The 26,173-nt window shown below is 39.6% G+C and overlaps 1 protein-coding gene across 2 annotated transcripts in view; it reads right to left on the bottom strand.

Annotated features, from left to right (window-relative positions):
* Positions 1 to 26,173, bottom strand: part of slit3 (slit homolog 3 (Drosophila)) — a 278,935-nt gene that overhangs the window by 122,330 nt on the left and 130,432 nt on the right. For both annotated transcript variants that reach the window (XM_085176419.1, XM_085176409.1), the window contains one exon: positions 2,344 to 2,415. In XM_085176419.1, the coding sequence (XP_085032545.1) occupies positions 2,344 to 2,415 (72 nt within the window). The remainder of the gene's footprint in view (positions 1 to 2,343; positions 2,416 to 26,173) is intronic.

Here is a 26,173-nt window from a genome sequence, read left to right as displayed (position 1 = left end):
AGCGCTTTTGAAAATATGTGGTGTCTTGATAAACTGAGCAGATATTTGAGGTTTACACAGCTACATTCTCGCCTGAAAATATGTTAAACGTTTATTTTGTGACCCAGAAAGAATAATAAGAGTAATATTAAAACTAACTAGCTGCCGCCATTGCTGGAAACTGAGCTGGGCTGCGCTATGAATTCTGGGACGCTGCTTCTTCTTCTTCGGGGTTTAACGGCAGCTAGCATCCTTGTACATGCAGTGCTGCCATCTTCTGTTTCAGTCCGTTATTACACTCTTAAATCCTACTACTCATTCCTGCGTCTTTTGTGATCTTACAAAGCTTCAAACGACGCGTCGACTATTAAATCAGTCGTCAACGATTTTGATAGTCGACGTAAACGTGACTAGTCGACTAATCGTGGCAGCCCTACTCTGTACACAAGGGAAAGTGTGAAAACCAATATAGAACAGTTGTACCCCGGGACCCTCGATTGGCAATCCACTCAAAACAGACTTGATTCTATAGTGAAACTAAAGGCAGACTTCTAAAAACTACTGTCAGGGAATTCAGTGTGTTGATGCATCTACAAGTTTAAACTCTTGCTGAAGAGGAGATATGGAAGCTTCATCAACAAGGCTAAAGCGGAGGGGAAATCTGGCCTTTTATCAGCCCACAGTTTAGCCTGCATCCCTGATAGAGTGACAGGCCATTACACAAGGCATGGCAAACAAAACTATACACTGTTTTTACAGTAATAAAAACACCCATGCATATGACATAATTTACAGAAAAGCCATTGCTTATATCAGCAAGACATTGCCAAAGATAGAGTGCACAAGTGGCCTGAGATGTCATCTTTAGAAACATTTAAAAGATTACAAACTGAAAAATATGAAAAAGGAGATCCTAAAAGGTGAAGCAGCTAAAATTCTATCAAGCACTTAGTCTTTCCAGTTATCAAAGAGTTAAAGGAGGTGATGAACCATCCTTAAGGAAAAACTATTTTTAATTATTAGCTCTTTTAAGTAGGAATGACAGTGTTTTATTGTAGCTATGCAGTAAAATTCAAACACCATACGTAGGGCTGCTCATTTAATCGAATTTTAATCTCGATTACGATCTGGGCTTTCAACAATCATTAAAAATGACTGAGCCGATTATTAGCCCCTCCCTCGTGCTTTACTCTCGCGCTGCTCCGTGTGGCAAATCGAGCGCACCTCTCTGCGTTTCGAACACGCGTCACAACAGTTAAGAGCAGCGGTCCCCAACCTTTTTTGCGCCACGGACCGGTTTATGCCCGACAATATTTTCATGGACCGGCCTTTAAGGTGTCGCGGATAAATACAACAAAATAAAACTAGTACCGGTACCGAAAAAAAGAAGATTTATTCATAACACACGTGAAAAGACCCAGGAAAACCGAGTAAACGATAAAAACAATAACAAAATAACGCTGAAAACCAATAAAAACCCTGAAAACTATACATTTCACACCTGAGCCTCAACTCTCGCGGCCCGGTACCAAACGACTCACGAGGCCCGGGGGTTGGGGACAGCTGATTAAGAGGACCCGAGGGAAGCTCGGAAAGCTAAGCAGAAGTTATTTGGAGAGGAGAGTGACTGCTGTTGGTTGAAAAGAGGTAAAAAAAACTTCAGTGGTGTGGAAACATTATGGGTTCATGAGTCAGACGTGGATCAAGTAGACACAGTGTGTAAACTTTGCTACAGTGTCGTAGCTGCACCACAGAGCAACACTGCAAAGTTCACTAAACATAGATGTTTACATTTTTCATTTATTTCTTACATTGCAAACATTTGCACTGTTATCAGCATTTGCACTATTTTATTTTTTTTTTTTTGACAATCTTTAAAGTCATTATTCAACACATTGTTATTGTTAAATAAATGTCAAATAATCGAGATCTCAATTTCAGTGAAAATAATCGTGATTATCATTTTTGCCATAATCGAGCAGCCCTAACCATACGCATCTTCATTATAGTACAAGGGATTTAAAAAGAAATCCATTCATGCAGCTGACTGGATTTAACTTAAAGTCATCTGATGCTAGCATATAGTAAACACAAACAATCTATTATATGAACTATGAACATCCTGTTTTTATTAAAGTTGTACTTTGTTCACATTTAATGAAGTTGAATAAATAAACACAGGAGCGATTAAATGGATGAAGTCTAAATGTGATTTTGTGCTTCATGATTGTGTAATAATCCCAGAGAAAATGCCAAAATGTTTCGGTATTTATGAACATTTTCTGATGCAGTAATATACGATACACATGTGATAGGTAGTGGAGAGGAGAAGATGAAAAGGAGAATTATAATAATTGTGCTTACAGGTTCTTGACACCGGTGATCCCTCTGAAAGCCTTTCTTGGAACTGCCTGAATCTGGTTTTCACTGAGGTCTCTGCAGAGGGAAGAGGAAGACAAGAGGATGAGAGACAGACGGGGAGAACGGGAAAAAGAGAGAGAGAGGGACCGAAGAAGTGGCATTAGTTGAGGTATACAGGGCACTTAAGATAGGAGTCAAATGATAAACATACTATTTGATCTAACGCACATACAGCTACACACACACTCACACACACACACACACAGCCAATTACAGAACAAAGGCACAGAAGGAGAAAGAGATGGAGAGAGAGGGGAAGAGAAAGGATGATATGACATTTATGATCAGTGGAACAATTTGGTCCAAAGAGCTTCAAAGACAAAAGGAACTATAAGAAATATGGCTGGCACGAGTCCATCTGCTGCCTTGAAGAATGTGTGTGTGTGTGATTAATGGAGAGGCAATGCAAGGAAAGCATGAGAAACTATGAAGAGAGAATCAGAGTAAAAGACGTGTGTGTGTGTGTGTGTTGCATCTGTGTGTTTCACATGTTTTTAATGTAGAACTTTTTTCTTTCCTCCTTCACTGGAGCCCTCCAACAGCGCCTCACTGCTCTGCCATTAAAATGAAGCAATCATATTTTTTCGGAGAAACAGAAGAACACACACATTTTATTACCGTCATTAAGAGATTTATTTATTTTTTCTCCCCTTTAAGGATTCCTCTCTTCCTCATTCTCTCAACACACAGTGAACATGTGATTACATGCAACACCCTCGCTTTCTTTTCTCTTCCTGCTCAATAGAGCCGAATGATTTTTGACATGACTCAGCCGCCTTAAATCTATTAGTTTTGTTTGCGGGGAAGAAGACGGCCTGGCAGGTAATCAGAATCCAGAAAGCGTAATTACAGGGAGAAAAGGAAAGGTATGAAATATCGCACGGCTGATCGCCTTATATTGCCGCGAGCTAGGCTTGCGTTGAACAATCATATACTACACAAAGCCAATCAGCACGTTAACACACGGCTGTGTATTTTAGCTAGTCGACATACACATAGCACAAAAGAGCAGCACAACTCTGGACCTTTATGTTTGATTTAGACATAAATACATGCAAACAGATAAGTACTCAGCGTGTGACAAACATTCATAATGTTTTCTTGTCACACAATTAAGGAACGCTGCGTCGTACTTGTCAGTTTTCACACAGACAATAAAACACGTGCGCCCACACACACACGCCGCGCTCACATACATGCCGTATATGCTTAAACCATCTAATTTACACTCACACTTGCATCCATGTAGCCTACACAGGAAGAAAATTGGCCGTGCATTATTCCAGAGCCAATCAACTTTTATTAGTGCCGCGAATGTTAATTGGCGAGCCGTGCTCAGAAAACAGAAAACTCATTTCCTCAAACTAACAAGGTTTCATCGTTTTGGATGTTTCCCTTTCAGCCTTGTGTTTTCTGGCTCATTCCTTTTGTTTGACAAGAGATGAGTGTTCCCCGTTTTGTCTCTGCAGGCCTTGATGGGAAAAGTATGTGCCTGGCATTGTGTAGTCTTTAGGCAGAGAAAATGTGTGCTTTTATGTGCAATTTTGCTCAGCACTTGTGGTAACAAAGAGCAGGGGGGGGGAAACGGCACACATTTGACAGGCAGCAATGGTATTATGATATTTTAATGTGCAGCACAGCCGGAAAACATTCCTTGTGTTTACACTTCTTGTTTTGAAGGTTTTGACACTTTTTGGGTATAGCCATGTTTCTTTTTACTGAGAAGAGATTTTCTTCTTCTTTTCCGTCTTTGGTGTTCCCATACTGACACTGACAGCAAATAGGAAGCAGAATGCAAACTGTTATCAGTCTTGCTTTGTATTGCACATTCTCTATCATTCTCTCCATCCATCTACCTATCTAACAATATCCATAAATCTATCTTGTTTATCTCTTTAATTTGCATCTCTCTCATATGGCCGTGCGCTCTGTGGACCGCTGACAAACAGAGCAAAGAATAAAAACAAAAAGAAAGCAGGAGAATGAGAACAAGATAAAGGAGGGAAAAGCATTAAAAAGTCATATATCAGATGAGTTCCATGGCTAATAAATCTTTTATCGTTTTGTTTACCCACCATGATATTTATTTGTTATTTCTTCTAACAGAAGGAAAACCATCCAAGTCAAATAAAAGCTATTATGAGACTGTGTGTCTCTCTGTCGGCCTTTATGACTCCAGCTGAGTGACTGGCACCGGCTCCAGCAGTCCACGGTTTAGGCCCAAATAATAAAACTCATATGTGACAAGTTTTCATTATATGGATGAGTTCTGGTCATCTGTTTGTGAAAATTATTTTAGGGGTCGCTTTCTTTTTTTTCTTTTTTTTTTAACTAGCCATGCTGCTTCCAGAAGCATCACTGCTTTTATTTTTATTTTATTGGAGAGAAGAAAAATAGGACGTTTTATGTTAGCAAGTAAATCAGGATTCAGTGTGTTATGTGTAAATTTTAATGGGTTTTTACACATATTTAAGAATGAAATATTCAAATTGACAGTTCTCGCTGAGACACGTTGTGTAGTTTGTTGAGAACACAATGACGTAACAAACTTCACGATGTATGTCAGTGGAAACCATCGATCCTTTGAGGGCTGGATTCAAACTCACACCAAAATTCAAAGTTTAAAAGAAATGAAATCATCTGCTCCAACGTGTGTCATAATGCGGCTCTCTGGTGTGTGCGACCCTCCAACGTGATTTCTCCAGACCATCACTGACCCATTGCCAAACTGGTCACGGTAGATGATCTTGCAAGCAGCATAGAGAAGAAGAACATCCAATCCAGAATCTCAAATTGGGGGTTCTGTCATTATAAATATGCTGGGTTTCAAATTCTTACTGTTCTGATATTGGCAGGCAGTGATGAACAATATGATTTTAGCAACCACAAAGCTATTCAAGCGCTAACAAAACATGAACTGTGTGTTGCATGGTTAAGATATGCTGTGGTTGGACAAACTGGAATCTGAGGCTTGATCACTGGCATGACTGGCAAAAAACCCCAGCGAAATTATACAAGCAAATGCTTTGGTTGACTAGGATTGATTAGGGAATAAGTCAAAGCTTAATTGTGAAAATGTGTTATTTAAAATAAAGTTAACACATTGGAAAAAATCGTCAACACTGAAAACAAAAGCAAAAAATATAACGAGTCATCAGACTGGAATTAAAATGTTTCTAGACCTGGACAGAGCAGAGGAATTCAACAGTAAAAAAAACTCAAAAATTAAATATACGTCAATATTTCTAAATGACCCCCCCCCCCCACCACACACACACACACACAGCAGATTTCACCAACAGGTCTCTATGTATTATTCTTTGCAGTGGAAATAAATGAGAGTATAGGAAACACGACGAAGACGTAACTCACAGAGCTTATTAATGAATTGACACTATGCTGAAATACTGATAATACAACCGTACACACAAACTGACGCCACAATTCAGTGAATAAACATAATTCCTGCTATTACCTTTTAAATGAGGTTTTGTATTTGCTGGTAGCACAGATATTGTGATGATCATAGACGATCATCTCGGAGTGTAAGTGTTGCAGCATTGCATTACATTTACATACTATTTTTCAAACCTTTAAAAAGACTAAACTAAATATTAAATAACTTAACAAAACTAATGCATTTAAAACCATTCAAATCAATGCAAAATCTACTTAAAATCAAGCATTCACATCGGACCCCAATAACTTTAACTAAAAGAAAAAGGAGTTCTGCAGTAATGAAGCAGATGCCTCTTTCTGCCATCTCACACAGCTCATACTGAGAGTTATTAAAAATTACCTATAATATTCTCATAATGCATTCCTAAAATCTGAAGCCATTCACGATCCACAGCTCTGTTATGCCATCATGTAGACGGTTGTCCTCTCATCTCTGTGTGAGTCATACCTGCCAACCTTTGAGTAGAGCATGGCTACGATCAACACAAGATCGGCCTATGACCCTTGAAAAGGACACTAACTGATTGGCCAGCTACAAAGGCACAAACTCACAAAGCCCAAGCATATACCGGCCTCATTTGGAAAGTGGAATGGTTTGGACAACATTTAAATTATTGGATTTAGCCTTTTTTTTTTTTCTTGGTCCTCCTCCAATACCACAGCATTTGAGGCAGCGAGCGATTAACCTCCTAAGAATTCTATTAAAGAGACGGATGGCTGCTTGAATTATGCATCAGTTTCATTAAGATGACAAATTCTGTAAATTATATCAGTGATACTGATTATGAAAACAACTGCATATCTTTGAGAAAGAGAAGGATTTGAAGAACTGGATGGAGATAAGACAAACAATAGAAAGTTCACCAAAGTTCACGCGTGTTGACTTTCGTATCTGTGGGTGCAGATGGTGGCGAAGTAGACTACAAAGAAAGAAAACAAAAGAACAACAACTAAGGAAGAAACAGTCCTCCATTATCCGTTCTGTGTTTGCTATGGCGCTTGACGTTCTGTATAATTGATAGAATTTTGACCAAATGTTTCCAGACCTCCTTGCTTTCACTACACAGACCCCCCACTCTCAGTTAGCAGTTTCCAGCCAAGACCTCCCCTCTCTGGGCATGGTGACTCTCTGTGGCCCCTCAAAGTCTGGAGGGATTGAGAATGACACCAAGATCCTCCCGGGGTAGAAGTGTGAGTGTGTGTGCATGCTGTGCGTATGCTCCAAGCCATCACCTCCTCCATATTAACTTCCATTATTCATGTGAGAAGAAACACTCACCAGGTCACCCTTTACCACTTCGGATATTACTCTTAACCCTTTGATGCACACAGAGAACCCCCCACACACACAATAGTCTACATTACTGGCATTAACAACAGTATTTCCATCTTTTGTTCCCATACTTCTTGAGCTATTTCCCCCTGCATTGCTCTGTGTAACAGAAGTCACCAGATATTAGATGGATCCACCCTCAGGCTCGTCCAGATATGAGCGAGGGCCACTCAGCCCTGAACTATTGACCTATAACATGGGAGTAGAAGCAGACTTGTTTGATTTCATGTGGCTTTGTGTCAGATGGCATCACAGGAGGTCTTAGTTAGACAGAGATGACAAGGAGGGCAGCAAAGGTGTGCATCTGTGTGTCAGCTAGAATTTGTGAGTCCCTGTGAGAATGAAACAGCAGGCGAGTGGGAGTGGATGGGCAACGATGTATATGCATCCGTGTGTGTGTCTTTTATTAAAAGATGAAGGAGCGTAGCGGACAAAAAGAAAGAGGACTGACCCTTGGCTCGGCTCCAGGGGACGGATGAAAAAGAGATGGGGGCAGAATAGGTAGAAAATTGAGGGAGAGGAAGAAAAGGAGAGAGTAGAAAGACAGAAGTGGCTCGATTTATTTTTTGAAACCTGAGACTTTCAATGGTTAGCGCAAGCCTCTTCGCTTCTCCCTTTGCTTCTTCCTCTTCTCTCACTTTCTTTTTCACCTCTTCCAGCTATATCACTTTCTCTCTCTCTGTTTTTCTCTCCCTTGGGGGCTGTAACTGCATTTAATATTGTTCCATAAAGAGAGTAATAAATATCGACTGCTGGCTAGCTCATATTCCCCTTGTTTTTTAAGGCACTCTACTGTAGGGTAAGACCAAAGTCATGCAGCAGGTATTCCAGTGCTTACCGTGTTTACTGCACATGTGATTTAACATCGTACGCCATCTGTAAACATTTGAATTACTAACGTGTCCTTTAAACCATTAACTCAGTCACAGTTCATATATGTTAAGTTTCGATGCCACAGATTGTGAGCTAGAAAGTTCAACCATATTCCCGTGGCTGCAAAAAAAGTTTAAATTCATATTATAATGTTAAATGATCAGTATTTGTTTTTATTTTATGTCCCACTGTGTATATTTATATAGCTTCAGCCTGTATATATGATATTCTCACCACTGACGTATCGGGGGAGGTTAAAAGCTTCTTTTTTTGTACTTGCTGGCTATAAGCGCTGCATATTGGCAGTGCCACAAACGTATATCTGGGTGCATTCAAAACTGGACTTAAGCCTTCCCATTATAACCACGGTCTTCAAGTCGCGGCTGCCAAGTGGCTTTAGTTGAATGATTCTGACTTGCAGCAACAAACAGGGGGGATATATTATTCAACGCGTTGGCAGCGTGTTGCAGACAGCAGGACTACAGCATGGGAATGCATGGTGGAGGTTTATTTTTTTCATATTTTGAAATCTTAAAATAAACCAAAATGAATTTTCTCATCGTCGAGCTGTGTAATTCATGTCGTATGGACATAAATGATTATGGTGAACGAAATTAAATTATCTGTTTGCACGTTTTTGCTTCGTTCTTCATATTCATATTCCTTCTTTTTCTCTTCAACAAACTGGCTGCACGCTTGATATGACAGTTGTATTGCTTGTCTTGTCCTGGCAAGAGATGTATGAAGTATACTTTCCAAAATGCAGAATTATCCGTAGTGTACATTTCTTCTAGATTGCAAGTGTTCCCTGAAAGCCTTGTATTTACATAATAGAATAAATGTCAGTTTTAGGCAACTGGGAAATGCTGCTGCAAAGATAAATAAAACTACTTCCCATCAGACACACATGACCGTAAAATCTATCTTCAGCATTCTGGCATTTCATAAATGGACAACACTAAATGGTTTTTCGTTCCATCCCTCCCTCCTTTTTGCCTTTCTCCTTCCATTCTTTGTAATTCTTCATCAGTCTTTTGACTCTGTGCCCTTGCTACGGCGCCCCATCCCTCCTCCCCGATTCAACTACCCTCCCCATCTCCACTCCCAGTGATTTAATTAAGTGGACCCTTTATGAATAAAAATATTGCCCCCATCTATTGATCATGGCGGATGGGAGGCTGACAGCCCTGGCTGGCTGTAACGGGACAGGACAGCCACTCTTCTTACTCACTCCATCCCCTGGATCTAAGTAAGTATGTGTGTGTTTCAGTGTGTGTGTGTGAACAGGTGAGTGAGTGACATGGCGTATAATTATGAGTGGGTGTGCATCCCGACTGTTAAGTGTCTGTGTGCTCGTGTGTCCGTGGGCACATTTGTTGGAGAACCAGCCTTCGGGGAGCTGTAGCATCTAAATCAAACTAAGCGTTCTCAAAAGCTCTCAGGGGCCCTTGCAAATCCTTCGTTAGAGACACACACCTACATAGACACACACGCGTGCACACGTTCCTCAAACGCCTCCGTTGATACATACACAGCATCAGCATTATAAATGGACATTGTCTGCACTTTTCGTTTCTCTCACTCTCTCCCCTCCGTTCCTTCCCTTCCTCTATCCATCGCTCTCCGTACGGCTGTAAGTATCTATTATGTTTTGTCGATACTGTAATTAAATTGGACAGCTTAATGCAATTCTCTGTGATCCATAGGCCTTTATGGATATAAAAGCTTTTCTGGCCCCATGCCCATAAGACGTCCAGCAAATTTAGATGAGTTACTATCGGCAGAAGAAAAAAAAAATAGTTGTAGAGGTTAAGGCAGCAGGGCGCACACATGGTCATTTGTTATTGGCTAATTCACTTTAATGTCCCCGACGCCATTTTGTTTTAATACATTTTCTTATTTGAATTGTCATCCACAGGACTAAGCAATATCACTACTCTGCCTCCTTTTCTTTTTTTTCCCCTTCTCGGTTCTTCCTTTTCTTCTTCCTTTAGCTAAGCGATATTGCAGGCTCTTAGGGACATTTATGGAGCTAATAAAAGTTAGAGCAGCAAAGGATCAAGAGAGGACATTAGATTGGATGCAGGCAGGGAAGATAAATGGAGGGAAAAGAGGACGGATTAACGGGCTGGTGAGAAAAGATAGAAACAGACTATAAGTGCGATAGATGAAGCGATGGGGGTGCTGGGTAAATTATAGAAAGACGCAATCCCACGTTAGTATACAGAGCGCTAAGCCGAACCACTTAAACGCTGAGCAAACCACCAATTTATATATAACACAACTTAAACAGGAGCAAAATTGAGACTTTGGTGAAATAATGTTTTTACTTCTTCAAAAAGGTAAACAAAAATGCTGCTAAACCTATAAGTTATAAAAAGAAACCAAATAAAATTTTTTAATATCAGTCAGTTGTTTTCATTACTGACATGACAACAGCTGTTTTAGAAGAGATGATTGCACTCTTTATCAAGTGCTGTTGTGCACTCTGAAAAGCAAAGGGGCTGAGTATGTTTTTTCCAGTAATCCTTCAATTAAAATGGAAACACGATAATTAGAAAAAGTGGGTTTTACCAGAGGGGCAGGGATGCTTTATCTACTCACATCGAGCAGCAATTTTATCTACTGTAGTAATCAGGGAGTTGTGTGATTATAATCTTTTATAAAAAGAAAAAAGAAAGAAAATGTATTATATTGGTAGCAGGTAACCCAGCTATGGTCACCAAGCATTGTTGGGTCTCAAGGAGTCATTGAATGTTAGGGTTCAATGGATTGTTAATGGGTTAATTTTTCATTACAGGTAAAAGGATTTACCTGTTCAGCTGTTCTTAGCAGTTGTTATTAAATACAATAAATATTGATCACATTTACATGGTGTTGGGTTAGCACCATCACACCACATCAAGTGAGGCCTCTCTTTTTGTCTGCGTGGCTTCTGTCTGGGTATTCGAGCTTCCTCCCTCAGTCCAAAGCCAAGCATGGGGTTGAGCTAAGTGATGATTCTAATCTGGCCACAGGTGTGACTGGCAAGGTTATTATCGTTAACAAAAACTAACGAAATAACGAAAACTAGAAGTGAAAAAACATTTTCGTTAACGGAAATAAAAACAAAAAAAGGAAAACTAACTAAAACTGGAATGAGTGTTCACAAAACTAACTAAAATTAACTGAATTTATAGCAAAAATGTGTTTAGTTTTCATTGATGTGTGCGTGTCATACAAGAGTCAAGGGTGAAAATGAAGTTTAGTTTACAGATTTTTTTCTTGCTGTGTCTCATTATGCCAGCAGGTGGCAGCACGTTAGTCGAGTCGTCTGTGTTGCTGCTCCGTCCACGCGCAGAATCATGTCAGGAAAAGTCGGAAGAAAGCACCAGAGTCCAATTTGGGATTACTTTGAATATGACTGTGTTTTGGATAAAGCAAGTGTCTTGTAGTGGAAACAGACAAATTATGAGGGACATTTCTAAAGGGAAAAAAATCCCACAAACCTTAAAGTGCACTTGAAAAGCTCACACAAGAAGGCTAACCTAGCTTACCTTGAGAAGGTAAGGGAGCACACTCAACCCTCATCCCCAGAAAACAGAAGCTAACCCCAGGCAAGGCAGCGTGATGCATCCCGAGACAACAGGACGGGGATATCTACACAACTGTGTGAGTCAATTACCTTCAAAAAGTTTATCAATTCACTTGAACCAAAATTACGAACACCCGGTGCTGCGAGAGTTAATAGTCTCATTGGGGCCAAGATATACATTTTATAGTTGCCTGGTATCAATGGTTGTTCATCTGCCTTTATTTATTTATTTAAAGAACCCATAGGTGGGAATGTGAGTTGTCTGTCTCTGCGTGTTAGCCCTGCGACAGACAAGCGACCTGTCCAGGGTGCAGTATGGTAGCTGGAATAGCAACATACCCAAGGATGAGCAGAATGACTGATATGATGAAACTGGGATTTTGTTACACTTAATTATTGCAAACACGACTAAAACTATAACTGAAACTAATCAAAACTAAACTGAAACTAAGGATTTTCAAAAAAATAAAAACTAAACTAAACTAGCAAACAATTGGTAAAAACGAATTAAAACTGATATAAAATTGAAAATCTGAAGTCAAAACTAAATAAAAATAAAAACTAATGAAAATTGCAAAACTATTAAAACCCTGGTGACTGGTGACCTGTCCAGGTTACACCCTCCCTCTTGTCCTGTGACAGCTACGATAAGGTCTAGTCCAACGATGGATGGATAGATGGAGTATTGAGTAATGTACCCTGTGAGTAACAGTCACTGAATTGCTAGGCCATAAATTGGCATCGATATAATAAGCAGGCAAAGGACTACTCCATGTTAAAATAACTAAATGAAAAAGTGAGCAAGAATCTGAACAAAGAAATGTTTTTTTAGAATAATAGGGGTGAAGTGTTAGGGCTGAAAATTCTCATTTTCAGAACAGACAAAGTGCCTTCACTAAACGGATTTAGTCTTTGGGAAACTGTTCATCCAACATAAGGCTGTTAGAGATCCTCTTAATCCCAGACCACTGTCAAAAATTTGACTTGATGTGCTCATTCTACCTTATCTGCAAGGTTTACCAAGTATTAAGATAATAGGATAAATGGTTAAACTCCTTATTGTGTCTATTAAATGGCTGGGTGAGAATGATTGATGGCAGATTAGAATATAGGTGCAGAATGGACCCAGAATAAGGGCATCTCTCTAAAATCTCAGATGGATGAGCTAAAGCAGCTACACTATGCTTTGACGAAGATGGGTTGTTAAGTCGACTAAAAGGAAGAAGAAACCACAAAGAGAGACGAGACAAGTGTTGAGGAGGCAACTTGAAGCAATGAGAACTGGGGAGTTTGAAAAATGGATGACAGGTGAAATAAATGTGAAGGATAAAGGCAACAGCGAAGGGGAGAAGGAAGCATCGAAGGGAGCAGAGAGGTCTGGAAATAGGTGAGAGGTGGGAGAAAGTCACGGTGGTGGGAAAGGTAGAAAGGAGAGAGAGAGAGGTGTGAATAGCTAAGCTGACTGTGTCGTTTTGCCTTTACAAGCATCTTGGGAGCACCTCAGCACCCATAAATAATACACAGCAAATTAGCAGATTGGACAGAAAAGGGGTTAGGGTAGCTGAATGCTGAAAAGGTGTGTGTGAGCATGCTGCAGAGAGCGAATGCTTCCATGAAACACGTGCGTGTAAGTGAAAATGCACTACAGTGTTTGTGCATTGTGCAAATATCCACATATTAAATATTTTGTTATGCACGTTCAGCCTCGTACCATGTGTGCCCTCGGAGCTGTCTGCGCTCATGCTTGTGTATGTTGCCTGTGTATACGTAAAGCATTTCTCTAGAGCTCCGATCTGTCTCTCAGCAGGTCAGCGTTGTCAAGGTTACTGCAGGCCATTTTGCCAGTGGGCCAATTAACTTTTAGCACACAAACAGAACAAAAAAAGTCTCAGTAGTGCTGAAGTTAGAGCAAGAACGTGCACATATGCCTGTTTTCTTTGCCAAATCAACAAGCAGAAAGATGAAACAAAATTAGACTGTATACATTTATGAAAGTAAGAACGGGAGAGAAATGAATTACTCAGTTATTGTTGTCTCTGCGTTTGGCACACAGCTGCACAGCTCTTTATTATGCCAAGAAAAGAGGTTGAGTCTGTGACCTGAGCACAGCAATGGTGACGTGAGTAAGAGCTCCTGTGTGTGATGATAATGACATGATGTGTAAAGGTTGACACGGTTCCTGTGTGAGAAGCAAGTAAGTGCCAAACTCTTATTAAATCATATTAGAACGTCTGAAACTTTATAACAAAATTACCAGATGTCAAATATTTAATTACTGTTTAGCAATATTTTGTTAGGTATTACATTTGGTACCAGAGCTGTACAACTTTCTCGCATCACCTCTAGTCCAACACGTTCTCACTCCCAAAGCGTAACATTTTACGCTAGGTGACAAATCGTCAACATGTTACGTTTTCGGCTACCCACCACGTTCCTAAATGACGAACTCGGAAAAATGAGAACCATATGGACTCAATCTACACATGTTCGCTCTTTTTCTTCAAATCGCTTAGAAACACGCTATTTAACATCATTAAAGTCTTGGTTAAGATCAGGAAAAAGGTTATGGTTAGGGCTAGGGATAAGGTTAGGTTTAGGGCTGGAATACAGGGGTGGAACGTCGATTACCGCGGGAGAGTCATTGCACTGGATTTCGCCCATAACCCGCCGCGTACCATAAGAATGCCGAAGGTCTCCTTTTGCGTTCCTCAGGAATGCCCCGGGACGTGACAAAATGTCGGCATGTTACGCCTCGGGAGTGATAACGGGCTCTCTAGTCAGCTGTGGCAGTCGGCTGCCCCTCCACGAGCCTGAATCTGCTGCAGGTTTCTTATTATCAAAGGGAGTTTTTCCTTTCCACTGTCACCAAGTGTTTGCTAAAACGGGGTTGTTTGATTGTCTGGGTTTTCTATTTGTTATTGTATCATTTGGTTTTCATTAATTTAGATTTAAAATGTGATGAAAGTTCATCCCAGCTATAAGAGAAATATAATGACATTTTGGGTCTTGAAGCAATGACAACTGAAATATCGGTGTGTGACATGATGAGAGCAAAAGATACTGTTGATTGACACAAGACAGGCTGGAAAATATGCTAAAGGGTAACCCACGCGGCCAGAGCCTGAAATGTCAACTATTGATTAACTTTTTGTTTTGTTTGGCCAAATTTTAGCAAGAACATTATTCTAGGCTTCATCCTTCAGGCCACATATTTCTGAGAGTATTTGCTAACAGTTTACAGGTGCTCGGTAATAGTAATTGAGATTTATTTGCAAAGGTGTGAGCTGGATTATTAATGCAGAAAAAATGTTTCAAAGAGGTCACTTTATTTTTATTTATTTATTTTTTAACTTTTTTTTATTGGTTTTAACAGGTTTTACATGATGCAAAGAGGTCACTTTACATCTGAACTTTCCTAAAACTCTTTTTTCTTTTTTTTCTCTTTTTTTTTGGGGGGGGGGGGGGGGGGGTCCTTTCGTAAGACAGTACTGGACAGATGCAAAAGAAAGAAACAGAAGCTTTTACAATGCTTGTATCTGTCTGAGTATTCTTGGTGAAATAAATTGATTGTGATGGCGAACAGAGAAGACTGTCATCCTCCCTCCCATGCAGCGGTCGGCTAATTCCTCTGACAGACTGTCTTCCACAATGGCTGCTGGCTGCTGTCTCTTAGCCTGAGGGCCTGTCTAGTGTGTGTGTGTGTGTGTGTGTGTTTGAGAGAAAGGAGGAGATACATAAAAAGAGAAAAAAGGGGAAATGGCGAAAAGGAAAGAAATAAAAGACAAAATCAGAGGAAAGTAAGCACTTTTGTGTACCTGTGTGTGTCTGTGAGAGAGTGTGTGTGGTTGCTATGCTGTCTCTAGGCCCTAATCTCTTTAGTAAGCCCCATGATCCAGTTAGAAACAGCAAGTGGCTAATGTCAGGGCTAACTGGAAGAGAGAGATCTATGCGGGTGTGTGCGTTTGCAGTAGTTTGTGTGCGTGTCTCTTCGACTGTATCCATACGCCTGTTAAGACGATCTACCTGAAAACACAAGTGTTTGTGCAACGGTTGAACAAATGTTGTTGTATGTGCGAGCACATCTACTTGTTGTATTATTTTCTGAGTGTGTGTGGTTTATGTGTGTGCCTTGCAGGGTGTGTCTAAAAAGCAGCAGTGCCCATTAAGGCTGAGAGATTAGATTGAGTGGATCCAGATTCTGCGCTATTGTTCCTCTTCAGCAGGCTTTCTCTGTGGACTAGTGGAAAAAAAGGAAAAAGAACAGGACAGGTGCAGGAAATGGATTTTAGTTAATTTGACTGCTTGGCTCGATTCTGTAATAGACAAGAAAAAAAGTAAATTGTGTTTAACATCTGGCCACTGGTGAGGAATTATAACATTTAACAGGTTTTCTCAGTGAGATGTAGAAAAATATGGTTTTAACCCTTTAAAGCCAGTCAGAGCAGCACGCTCTGTTTTGTGTAACTATTTTTAAATCCCGGTAGCTCTGCAACCACTTAAGCTAGCGCAATAATTTTTTTTGCATATGAAACCGGAGGAGTTGTACTTACATCTTATGCCATCAGCTTGTCCTCGGTCACAGTTTCCTTCCACATAAAGCTTTTCAAAAACTGCATAAAAGCACTTGCAGCAACAAAAACATAATATTCCAGAAACACGCTTTGCCGATCCGATCAGCTGTTCATAACACTTCCTACATTGGATTAGACGTCAGCGCGAACTATCGCATGTCCGCCATGACCTGCCCGAAACCGGAAGTGACGTCATTTTCTCGGAAATGTAGTTTTTTCTACCATCTGGGCCTCGTGAGGCTATACTGGTGTTTTTAAAAGTTATCTTTGACTTTCTGACTTTCTGTGTCATTTCTGGGATGCTTAGGACTCATATTGCACTGCTGGAAATAGTTTATTTTGATGCATATGCTGCTTTTTTGCAAATTTGCACTATAATATTTATTTTTGTTTTTCCTGCAGTATATAAAAATTGGTGTATTTCAAAAATAAAACTATGAAGACACTCAAAATAAATTTCCTGTGGTGGGAAACTATTTTGTGCAACTTTTTTGTATTTACAGTTTTGAGGGATAAGCCTCTTAAATTTCTCTAACTAGAAATAAATGTTAAAAAAACAAAAACGATTTTCAATTTTTTTGTAGTTTATTGCACTTTTTTGCAATTTATGTAATTTCTATGCACTTAATGCAGACATATTATTAAAATTTGGCCTATAATGGTTGTATTGATGTATATCAACTTGAAATGCTCCCAAAAATGGCTCCACAGCATGTAAAAATATAATATAAGCTCTGGCGGACTTGGTTCTATGGTAGGTCTTAAAGGGTTAAGCTACAAAACCCTGCTGCTCTTTTTAATACATCAAAGACTTTTGTGTTACAGTTTAAATGGTACACAGGGTGTAGCTGATTTTTTTTTCTTTTTGGAACATATTCATTTTGTTGAAAAAAGGATATAGATAGGATAGTCAAAATGATCTGGCAAGAAGTCATGTTGGACATTTGTTTCACTTAACACATGGCATATAGTTTATTCTGGGCCAATATGGTTCCAAGGCTGTGCATTACCTCGGTAAGTGATTCCCTGCAACATGACAAATGTTGTGAATGTGCTTGAGAGTGTTGTGACATGATTAAAACGAACGTGGTGATCAGTGGTTTTGTCACAGAGGGTAAAACTGCAGCTAACTCACCTTCTGCCACAATAAACGATAAGATGCTGACACTTCAAAAATGACGAACACTCGCATGCATGCATAATTGCAATGACTCTTTTTTGTTTTTTCTCAGCTCATCTGTCGTTACACCTGCATTTCACATCGGTCTCTTCAGCCCCACTCGGTTACTGTACGAGAGAAAAAAGAAAAAACCTGTCCTTCTCAAATTGCATTATGCCAATCCTTCATTCCAGAAAATTCAGCTCCAAAAACACCTCATATAACAGCATGCAGCAAATGTAGTCCACCTCAAACGTTGAGATATGAAAATCATTCATGTCCCTAGGGAATATATAGAGGAGAATAAAGGATGGATGCAGACAGACAGAAATTGAACCAAATTCTCCCCTCCCACCCAATCACACTCCAACACAAATCACTGGCCTTGCCGCTAATTCACGGGGGAATATGGTGCACGGCGCAGGCCTTGGCATATGGCATAGGGTGTGTGCGTATCTGTGCAGAAGTGTGTGTTAGCATACTGGGAGATGAGAGTGCAGCGAAGAGAGAGAGAGAGAGAGAAGGAAAAGATGATTTAGGAGTAATGAGAGCTGGTAAAATCATAGTGCCCAGCGGCATTATGGGACTAAATCTAATCTGCTAATGGAGAGGGGAGGTGTGGGTAGGGTGGGGTGGGAGGGTGATGGAGGGGGAAGGAAGGGAAAGAGTAGGAGGGGAAGATGATGAAGAAGTAAAAGGACAGCGAATTTGGAGGTGAAGGTAGGAGAGAGAGCAATGGATGGAGGGCGGGAAGGACAATGAAGAACAAAGGGATAAAGGATGAATATGAGTGCAAGAAGAAGAGAACATTAGTAAGAATGGCAAAGTAGGAGGGAACAGTCTAAGTAGAGTAACGTGAGCGATGAAAAAAGGAAACGTGGATGGAAATGAAATCAGAAACTAAAGGACAGTTAAAGAAACCAAGGTGAAAGAATGCAGATGATTACCATCATCCAGAAAAGAGGGGAGTTAGGGGTGGGAAAACAGGAAGTGCACAAAATATAACCAGAATAAACAGTTTAAGAGTCAAGAACAAACTGAAATGATAAAAAGGGCTGCATGTGTATGTGTCAGAGAAATAACCTCGGCATTAGGAGGGCAGGACCCAGGAGAGGACAATCGCCGCACATCGATCGGTCTACACAATCGTCACTCTGTCCTGTCCATGTGCAGACTGGCAAAGTTTGAACACACTCCTCCGTATGTGCAATAACATAAACACCCCAGACCACACTCATTGTCACTTTCTCTGCCTCACACACACACACGTTCTTATAGACTCACACGTTCAGCAGAAGGCAGCTATTGAGAGGTAATTGCCCCAGACTGTTAATGCTTTCCAGGGTAAAACTACACCAGCCTTTACAAGGCCGTGATAATCTCACGACTTTACGTCTTTACCTCAGCAAATGGGCTGACAGCCACATCACAGCCATCCCAAATGCATATACACACAAGATGCAAGAAGTGAATCTAGGACGAGATTTGATGTGTCCAATATTGTTTGAGCTGCTGGAGTTGTTGTACTTAAACATTTGGAATTGCATAAATAATGTATAAAGCAGCAAACCAATCTCTGCCCGACAACATTCAGATCAAAACATTATGACCTGAGACCCAGCAAGTAAGGACTAATGTAAAATATCACAGTTTTACAGTCACAGGAGTTAATATATGGAACAATTGTACAGATGAAGTGAAAAACAGAAAGTACATCAATACATAACTTTACGTTTGTTCAAAAACAACAAATTGCATGAATATAGGAAATGTTTCTCTTAGGCTACGTTCACACTGCAGGCGAAAGCGCATCAAATCCAACTTTTTTGACCCTATGTGACCCATATCTGATCATGGTGTGACAGTGTGAACGGCACAAATCCGATATTTCCAAATCCGATCTGGGTCACTTTCGTATGCGTTACTGAATCCGATACATATCTGATGTTTTAGAAAGCGACTGCTGTTTGATGGTCATGTCGCATTAAATCCGTCTTTTACGTCACTGACACAAGACAGACGCCGATTATTCGCGCCGGAGAAGACATCGTGAACGCTTCCTGGCCATCCAGTGAAACTGTTGGGAAGACAACGTTGGAGAAACGTGAATGTTTTATTTGTACTGTATAATCTGCAGATTCTGACAGAAATCTGTAACTTGTAGTGTGAACAAGCAGACAAAAAAAAATCGGATTTGATCAAAAAATCAGAATTAAGCTTTAAGACCTGCAGATTGATCGATTCCTCTCATTGTGTTGTATTGAAGCCCTCATTTGTACTGGTCATTGCTACAGTAACACAAGCTGAATGTATTCATTGAGCTTCTTCTTTTTTTGTGTGAAAAAGATGATAAGTGTTAAACTTCTCCCTACTCTCATTTAGTAAGTACATAATATGTAAAATTTAATTCATATTGTTTTTCTTACATATCATAGACGGAGTTTAAGGATTTCCATGGGCGGTATTTACATTTACATTGTTGTCTTTGTGCTCTACCTTTTGTTTTTGTCTTCTTGATATGACAGCATCCAGCTGTGCATACTATAAGCACTATATATCATTTATTTTCCAAATTTTCTTTCCAGTGAGACGTGATGGCTGCAGAGATATTGTTTAAAAATGGCCCCTTCTGTTTTTCCTAATCATTTTTCCTTGAACACGATGGAAAGCACCGTGACTTCATGAAGAAGAATTCATAAGGACCTGTATGTTAATAATGTCAGTTCTGCTGAACAGAGGAACTCTGGGGGTTTTTGTGAATAGTAATTGCTCAGATTTGAATAGTACTACTGTACAGTAATGCTTATGTTTGATATTTTATGGTTTTCCTAGAAAAAACGAATCAGTGAAACAGAAAATAAATAAATGACAACATATATACAGCAAAACATCTGTTTGAAACAAATACAGATTTTGTTATGGCGATGTTAAACAAACATAGTTTTACAGTTTTAAGGATATTACTGCTGTTTTAAGAGTGTCCTGCACGGATCTGAAAGGGTTTACGTGTGCGCTTCCATCGATTTATTTCTTCACTTAGTTTTCAGTTTTATTTGTCATATGCAAGTTAGCACAGGGTCAACATTGCAATGAAATGTGTTTGATGAGCAGCAGTCACTCAGCAGCATGATACAGTAGGAGAAAATATAATAAAATATAATAAAAATAAAATAAAAAAAATATAAAAATAGTAAGGAGCAAAATATTAGAGAGACATGGTAAAAGAGAAAAGATGACTAAATATATATGTATCTATAAATATAAATATATGTACACTAGTGATTAAATAAGAAAATCTTGAAAAGAAATATGACGGGAGGGCAGATGGGATATTGCACAGGAATGAGCAGCAGAAAATTACAGTATTGCTTAAAACATTTTCCTGACAAAAGTTTCCCCCTCCAAAAAAATAACACCACCATCCCTTTTTGGTTTTGCTTAAAACATCTTAAGCACTATAAATCCTGCTGGTAGAATACATTTTGTATGTGCAGTTTTCTAAGCCGTAGAGTCCTAAAACCACTGAATGAAGCACATTATGAATTGCATTGTCACATGAATGTCCATGTATTTATCTGGTGCTTTAGAAAATGTATGAAATGTTGTTGTACTTGATTCAGATGTCTATTTCGAAGTCTATTTTGCATTGCTGGAATTGCAACTACTAGAAGAGAGAACACACGCAAAGAGCACTTTGATCTATTGAGAAACTAAAGTGATATTTTGAGGGTTTTTTTAATTGGGTTTAACCTTAAATGTTTAAATGTTTCCAGTTTATAATATCAGAGCTCTAATGTGCAGCTGTCACAATAAGTGACTATTGTTTATTTTACTGCTCTGTGCACTAAAATCACCAAATTAATAATTTGCTACAGTATTCATCTTTTGTCCTTTTTACAAGTGTTACATTTTACTGATACATGTTTTTATGCGCCTTTTAATCACGGTTTTATAGCATCTCTGGAGTAGGATCAGGTGGCACTCATACGGAAAAGTTCTGTGATCTCTAAAAACTACTTTTAGATTGGTTAGATGTCATCAATGCCACTCCTTTCATGTGAACGTGCACAGGAAACCCTGGGTTAACTTAGCAAGATGATAACCATCTTTGTGCGACTGCTTAAATTGATCCCCAGTGCGAGGATAAGTGAATCCAAATAATGGAAAGATACCCTGGGTGTGTTGAACTCCCTTTATAGAGCAGATCCCCTGACAGTTGAATGCTGTGCACTTCTCTATCATCTAAATGTGATGGACTTTCATTCAATGTTTCAACTGATTAATGCCTTAAATAGTGAAAGAGCCGTTGCACTTGTAGCTAACAGCACTGCAAACATCGACTCAAGCAAAGTGCAACCACCCTATACTGTGCCCCATCATCACTAACTAGGGTTTGGGTCTGTGCCTCCTGAATGAGAGATGCTGCTCCTCACCCCTCCCCTTCGCACACATGCTCTGAAAGAGATATAGGAAGTGAAAACTGCATCATAGATTAATGTCTTAATCAGTGAGGGAGCTGGTCAGATAAAATGTGAAAGAGTAGTACCAAAGTAGTACCGATAACGTCAGAGCTTATCGATACTTCGGTCTTAAATAATTTAGACCCGGGGCCTGTTTAAAACCAGGTTTCAGTACCCATAACTACATGCAACCCTTAATTTGACAAGTGGTTAAGAAAGTGATGAATAACTCTAACACTTATCCTGAGGGCATGAATAAAGCTGAATCATGCTAAACCTAAAATTCACTTTGATCATTTTAATACAGCTCATAATCCTAATTTAAAGACCTTTAAAAAAAGAATAAATGTTCATTTTACATGCAGACTTTATCACTTAATGTTTAATTTGTGGGTTAGCCTGCTGTTGAAGGTTAAGAACATATAAGCAGTTTACGCCATCAAATGGAAAAAGCACTATTAACTGGCATTTATTACATCACTTGTCAGTTATAGTGATTGCTTGTGTCCCAAGCTTTTTCCCCACGCTTCACATTCAGACAAAACTGCACAATGGAGGGTAAACTCACCCCATTCAGGCCGGGTGGGTGGCCTGCTATTCAACGAGGAAAGATACGGTCAGCCAGGCAGCTTATATTCTATTGTAGGATATCATATCACAATTGTTTTTATGAGTCATGTATGTGTGTTCATTTGAGTTTATAAATACAATCTGTAGTTGGAAATTGAACCTTGGGCCAACTCGTGCATGGGTCTGAAATCCAGACACCCTGTGAAACCTCAGCAATCAGCTACGAGCAACACAAACAGAGCAGAGACGCATGGCAACTCCATTATCTTGATAGTAAACAGGACCCCAGCTCTGCAAATTGCGGTATCTAAGCTACAGCATCAACACACAACAACTACATAAGGGGTCCAAAACATAACACACATGGTATTGTATTCGTGTAACACCGTAAAATTGTCTAATAAGTCATTTTCTAAACAGCGATTTACCTCAGAGAAGCTTAAAGGCATAAAATGCAACTTTAACCATTAAATGACTTTCTTCATAGTCACTGGTGATAAGACATAGCTTCCCCAGAAGTGCTTTCAATCAGCCCTTAAGAGTGTAGGAAAAGAAGTCCAAACTCCCTGCAAATCAAAGTTAGATGACAGCTCGCCATTATGCGGGCCGTGATACTGAGCAGCAGCGAGATACAATGTCGAGGTATAACATCTTGTGCTTACCCGTTTGATTCACAGGTCATTAAAAGAAAACACAAATGCAACATTACACTGCAGCTGACAATTACACCAAATTAGACTGAAACTCTGCAGTGGCTCATGTGTTTATGAGGTAATGTACAGTTTGACTGCATGCAGCCGTAGCTGCGCTCCCCAACTCGTTTAAGCTATAGATGTACTGCTGCAATCAAAGAGCCATTACAGTGCTGAAAGTTACAGCTGAGGCAAAGCAGATGAGGGGAAAAGATGCCGTTAAAAGCACATTCGCTAAATAAATCAAAACAAAAATCCGCTTCTCGTGTTCAAATAGTCCTGAATAAAAACGCAGACAAAATCAGTCTCTTGCTGTGCAGCGTTTAGATAGAAAGGAAGAAAGTGGGGTGCTCTCCAGTGAAGCTCAAACTCCACCCTGCAGGTAGGCTGATTGTATCAAAGCAACACCTTGCCTAGTACAAAAAACAGGAGGGGTTTCCAGACAGTAGATGGTGCTGTGATGCTTCTCTGCTTGGCCTCTCTGCACAATCAGTGCATGCAGATCACTATCAAATACCCCGCTTGTGCGTAAATATCAGTACCTGCAGACCACTGGCACGAAGCACTGGTATTTCCCCCTTTTTAAGGAATAAATCTCAAACACTGATTTTCAAACATGATTAATCGCCGTTCCTCTCCTTGGTGAACTTCCAAAGCAACACACATGCATTTTAAATAAGCACAAAGTGTTTTAAGAGTTGAATGACACCAGTAAAGACTCTTCAGGCTGCATAAATTTGAAATTAAGGCATGACAGAGAGAGTCTCTTGTGTCTTAACATTTAAAGCTATTGTCATCTGTATTAGATGTTTCATTAGTTTAGGTAGAGGGAAACATATTGAATGCAGCACTGCATAATTTCCCTATTTCCCACTAAATGCCTTCCAAATTTGTCATAGCCAGACATGAATCAAACTGACAAGTCATTCATTAAGCGGACTGATGAAAGGCAGACTTGGAAACAAAGAAAGAAAAGAAACGTCGGCCTTTTTCTTTTTCCACACCTGTTGTGTGTCCGCTCACTCTCCTCTTTTCTTCTTGTCTGTCAGTCCATCTGTATCTGTCTTTCTACAAATAAGACAGACAGAGATGGGCGGGATCTGTGAATCATTATCCTCTGCTCACCTTGTGACACAGAGAAGCTAATAGGCTCCCAAATGGGAAGGTGGGTGTGTTTGTGTGTGAGAGAGAGAAAGGACTTGAAAAACACATCTTTATATATATATATCGCTACATTTATATTTCTAGTAAATGCTTCAGTGCCAGCTTCTCGAAACACACATGTTCAAACAGTATGTACGAGCGTGTCTGCTTTTTTGTGTGCATCTACTGCATACTGTATGTGTGCTTTGACAGACACTCGAGAGGGTGTTTCAGTGCGTGTATGTGTTTCTCATTTCCTCTTTGCAGAGATTAGAGGCAGAAGAAGAGCAGCATTATCAGGCAGCTGGAAATGAAATCTCAGTAGGGGGACTTTGCCTTTCTTTTCACCCCGTCTTCCACACCTTCCTCTGGACCTATTACTGATCTTCCTCCTCTCCTTTTAATCCCTCCTTTGCTTTCTGTTTATATGTCTATTAATTTATCCCTTCCTGTATTGCTCCCTTACCTCCATCTGCTAAAAAAAATAGGTACTTACCTAATTTTGCTCTGTTTTACACTGCTGTGTTACGCTATCTCACTGTACCTTTGTTCATTAATCTCGCCTGCCCATCTATTGGCACAGAGGGGATCCTCAATGTTTCAGCTGCAATCCATCTTCACAGTAACAGATATATAATGCATCAAATGCAAAACATTAAAGCAGGGGTGTCAAACATATGGCTCGTGGGTTGAAATCAATCCGCCAAAGGGATCTTAGTATTTTGCACCAGGAGGTCCTGCAAGCTGTTAATGTGCAATGAGTGAACTGGTAGTTTCATCCAAGTCAGAGATCTGAATCATGACAGATTAACAGCCTTCCTGCATGAGACATTACCCATGCCCTGCCAGCCCACATCAAAATACGATGGTTAAGCCAATGGGCTGTGTTGATGTGCCTATTTTATGACACTACAGTTTCACTGTAATAAAAAGTAGACGTATTGTTTAAAATGCGATGACTTGTCTGCAGATGTCCCAAGCTGATCATTATTTGTTTTGTAAAAGGATGACTCATTAAATGTGAAAACATTTAGTGCCTTGACTGGTCTGGATGTTGTGAAGAGTGTTTTCCTAACAAAGGAAAGGATTCTGTAACGATCCGTTTTATTTGTCCTTTGTGTTTTTTGAGGTCTTTTGCATCGCTGAGTTTATTTTTCTGTTTTCATAGCCTGACGATAGCCAAGACAAGACAACTTTATTTTAAAGCACTTTAGAAATAGCTAGCACTGACCAAAGTGCTGAACATAAAATAAGAAAAAGTATGGATATAAATACTAAAAATAAAAATACAACAGCACAGCTGACATAGATAATTCCAGTGAAAAGATACTTAGTTTAGCACCAGGAATCAGCTCTTTTATTTTCCTGATTTGTCATGGAATAATAAGGAAGAGGCTGTTTGAGCTTCTACAGTTGAGGGAATGTCTTTATTTCCTAAAGAGTTAAAGCAATACTTTTGTTAAACCCCTTGAATTGAAGCTGAAAGTCTGCAAATTTACAATAACACTTTGACATTTTTACTTTAAATACTTGCAGACGTCAGTGCAAAAAGAGTTTGACATCCCTGAGTTTAAGTAATTTATGCCCAGTTTTTAAACACAAAGCAACATACTAATGGGATCAGTTTCAAATCTGCTTACTTTTCAATCACTGGTTACACACGGTGTGGTCACAGCTTTCATTTGGTTTGTATATTTATTTTTGTCAAAGCTGCTACTAGCCTAAATGCTAACTAGCCAGTTTAGCTAGTATATCTGTCCATTGGGTACACCAGTTCTCAGTAGGGATGCAACGATACCAATTTTTTCAAACCGATACGATACCGATACTTGGATCTGAGTACTTGCCGATACAGAGTACAAAAACCGATACTTCTACCTCTCTCACACACACACACACACACACACACACAAATGCAATGAATTGGAAGACAGGTTTT

Source organism: Neolamprologus multifasciatus, chromosome 2, assembly GCF_963576455.1.
Source record: "Neolamprologus multifasciatus chromosome 2, fNeoMul1.2, whole genome shotgun sequence".
NCBI lineage: Eukaryota > Metazoa > Chordata > Actinopteri > Cichliformes > Cichlidae > Neolamprologus > Neolamprologus multifasciatus.
This window is presented reverse-complemented; position numbering and strand designations above follow the sequence as displayed.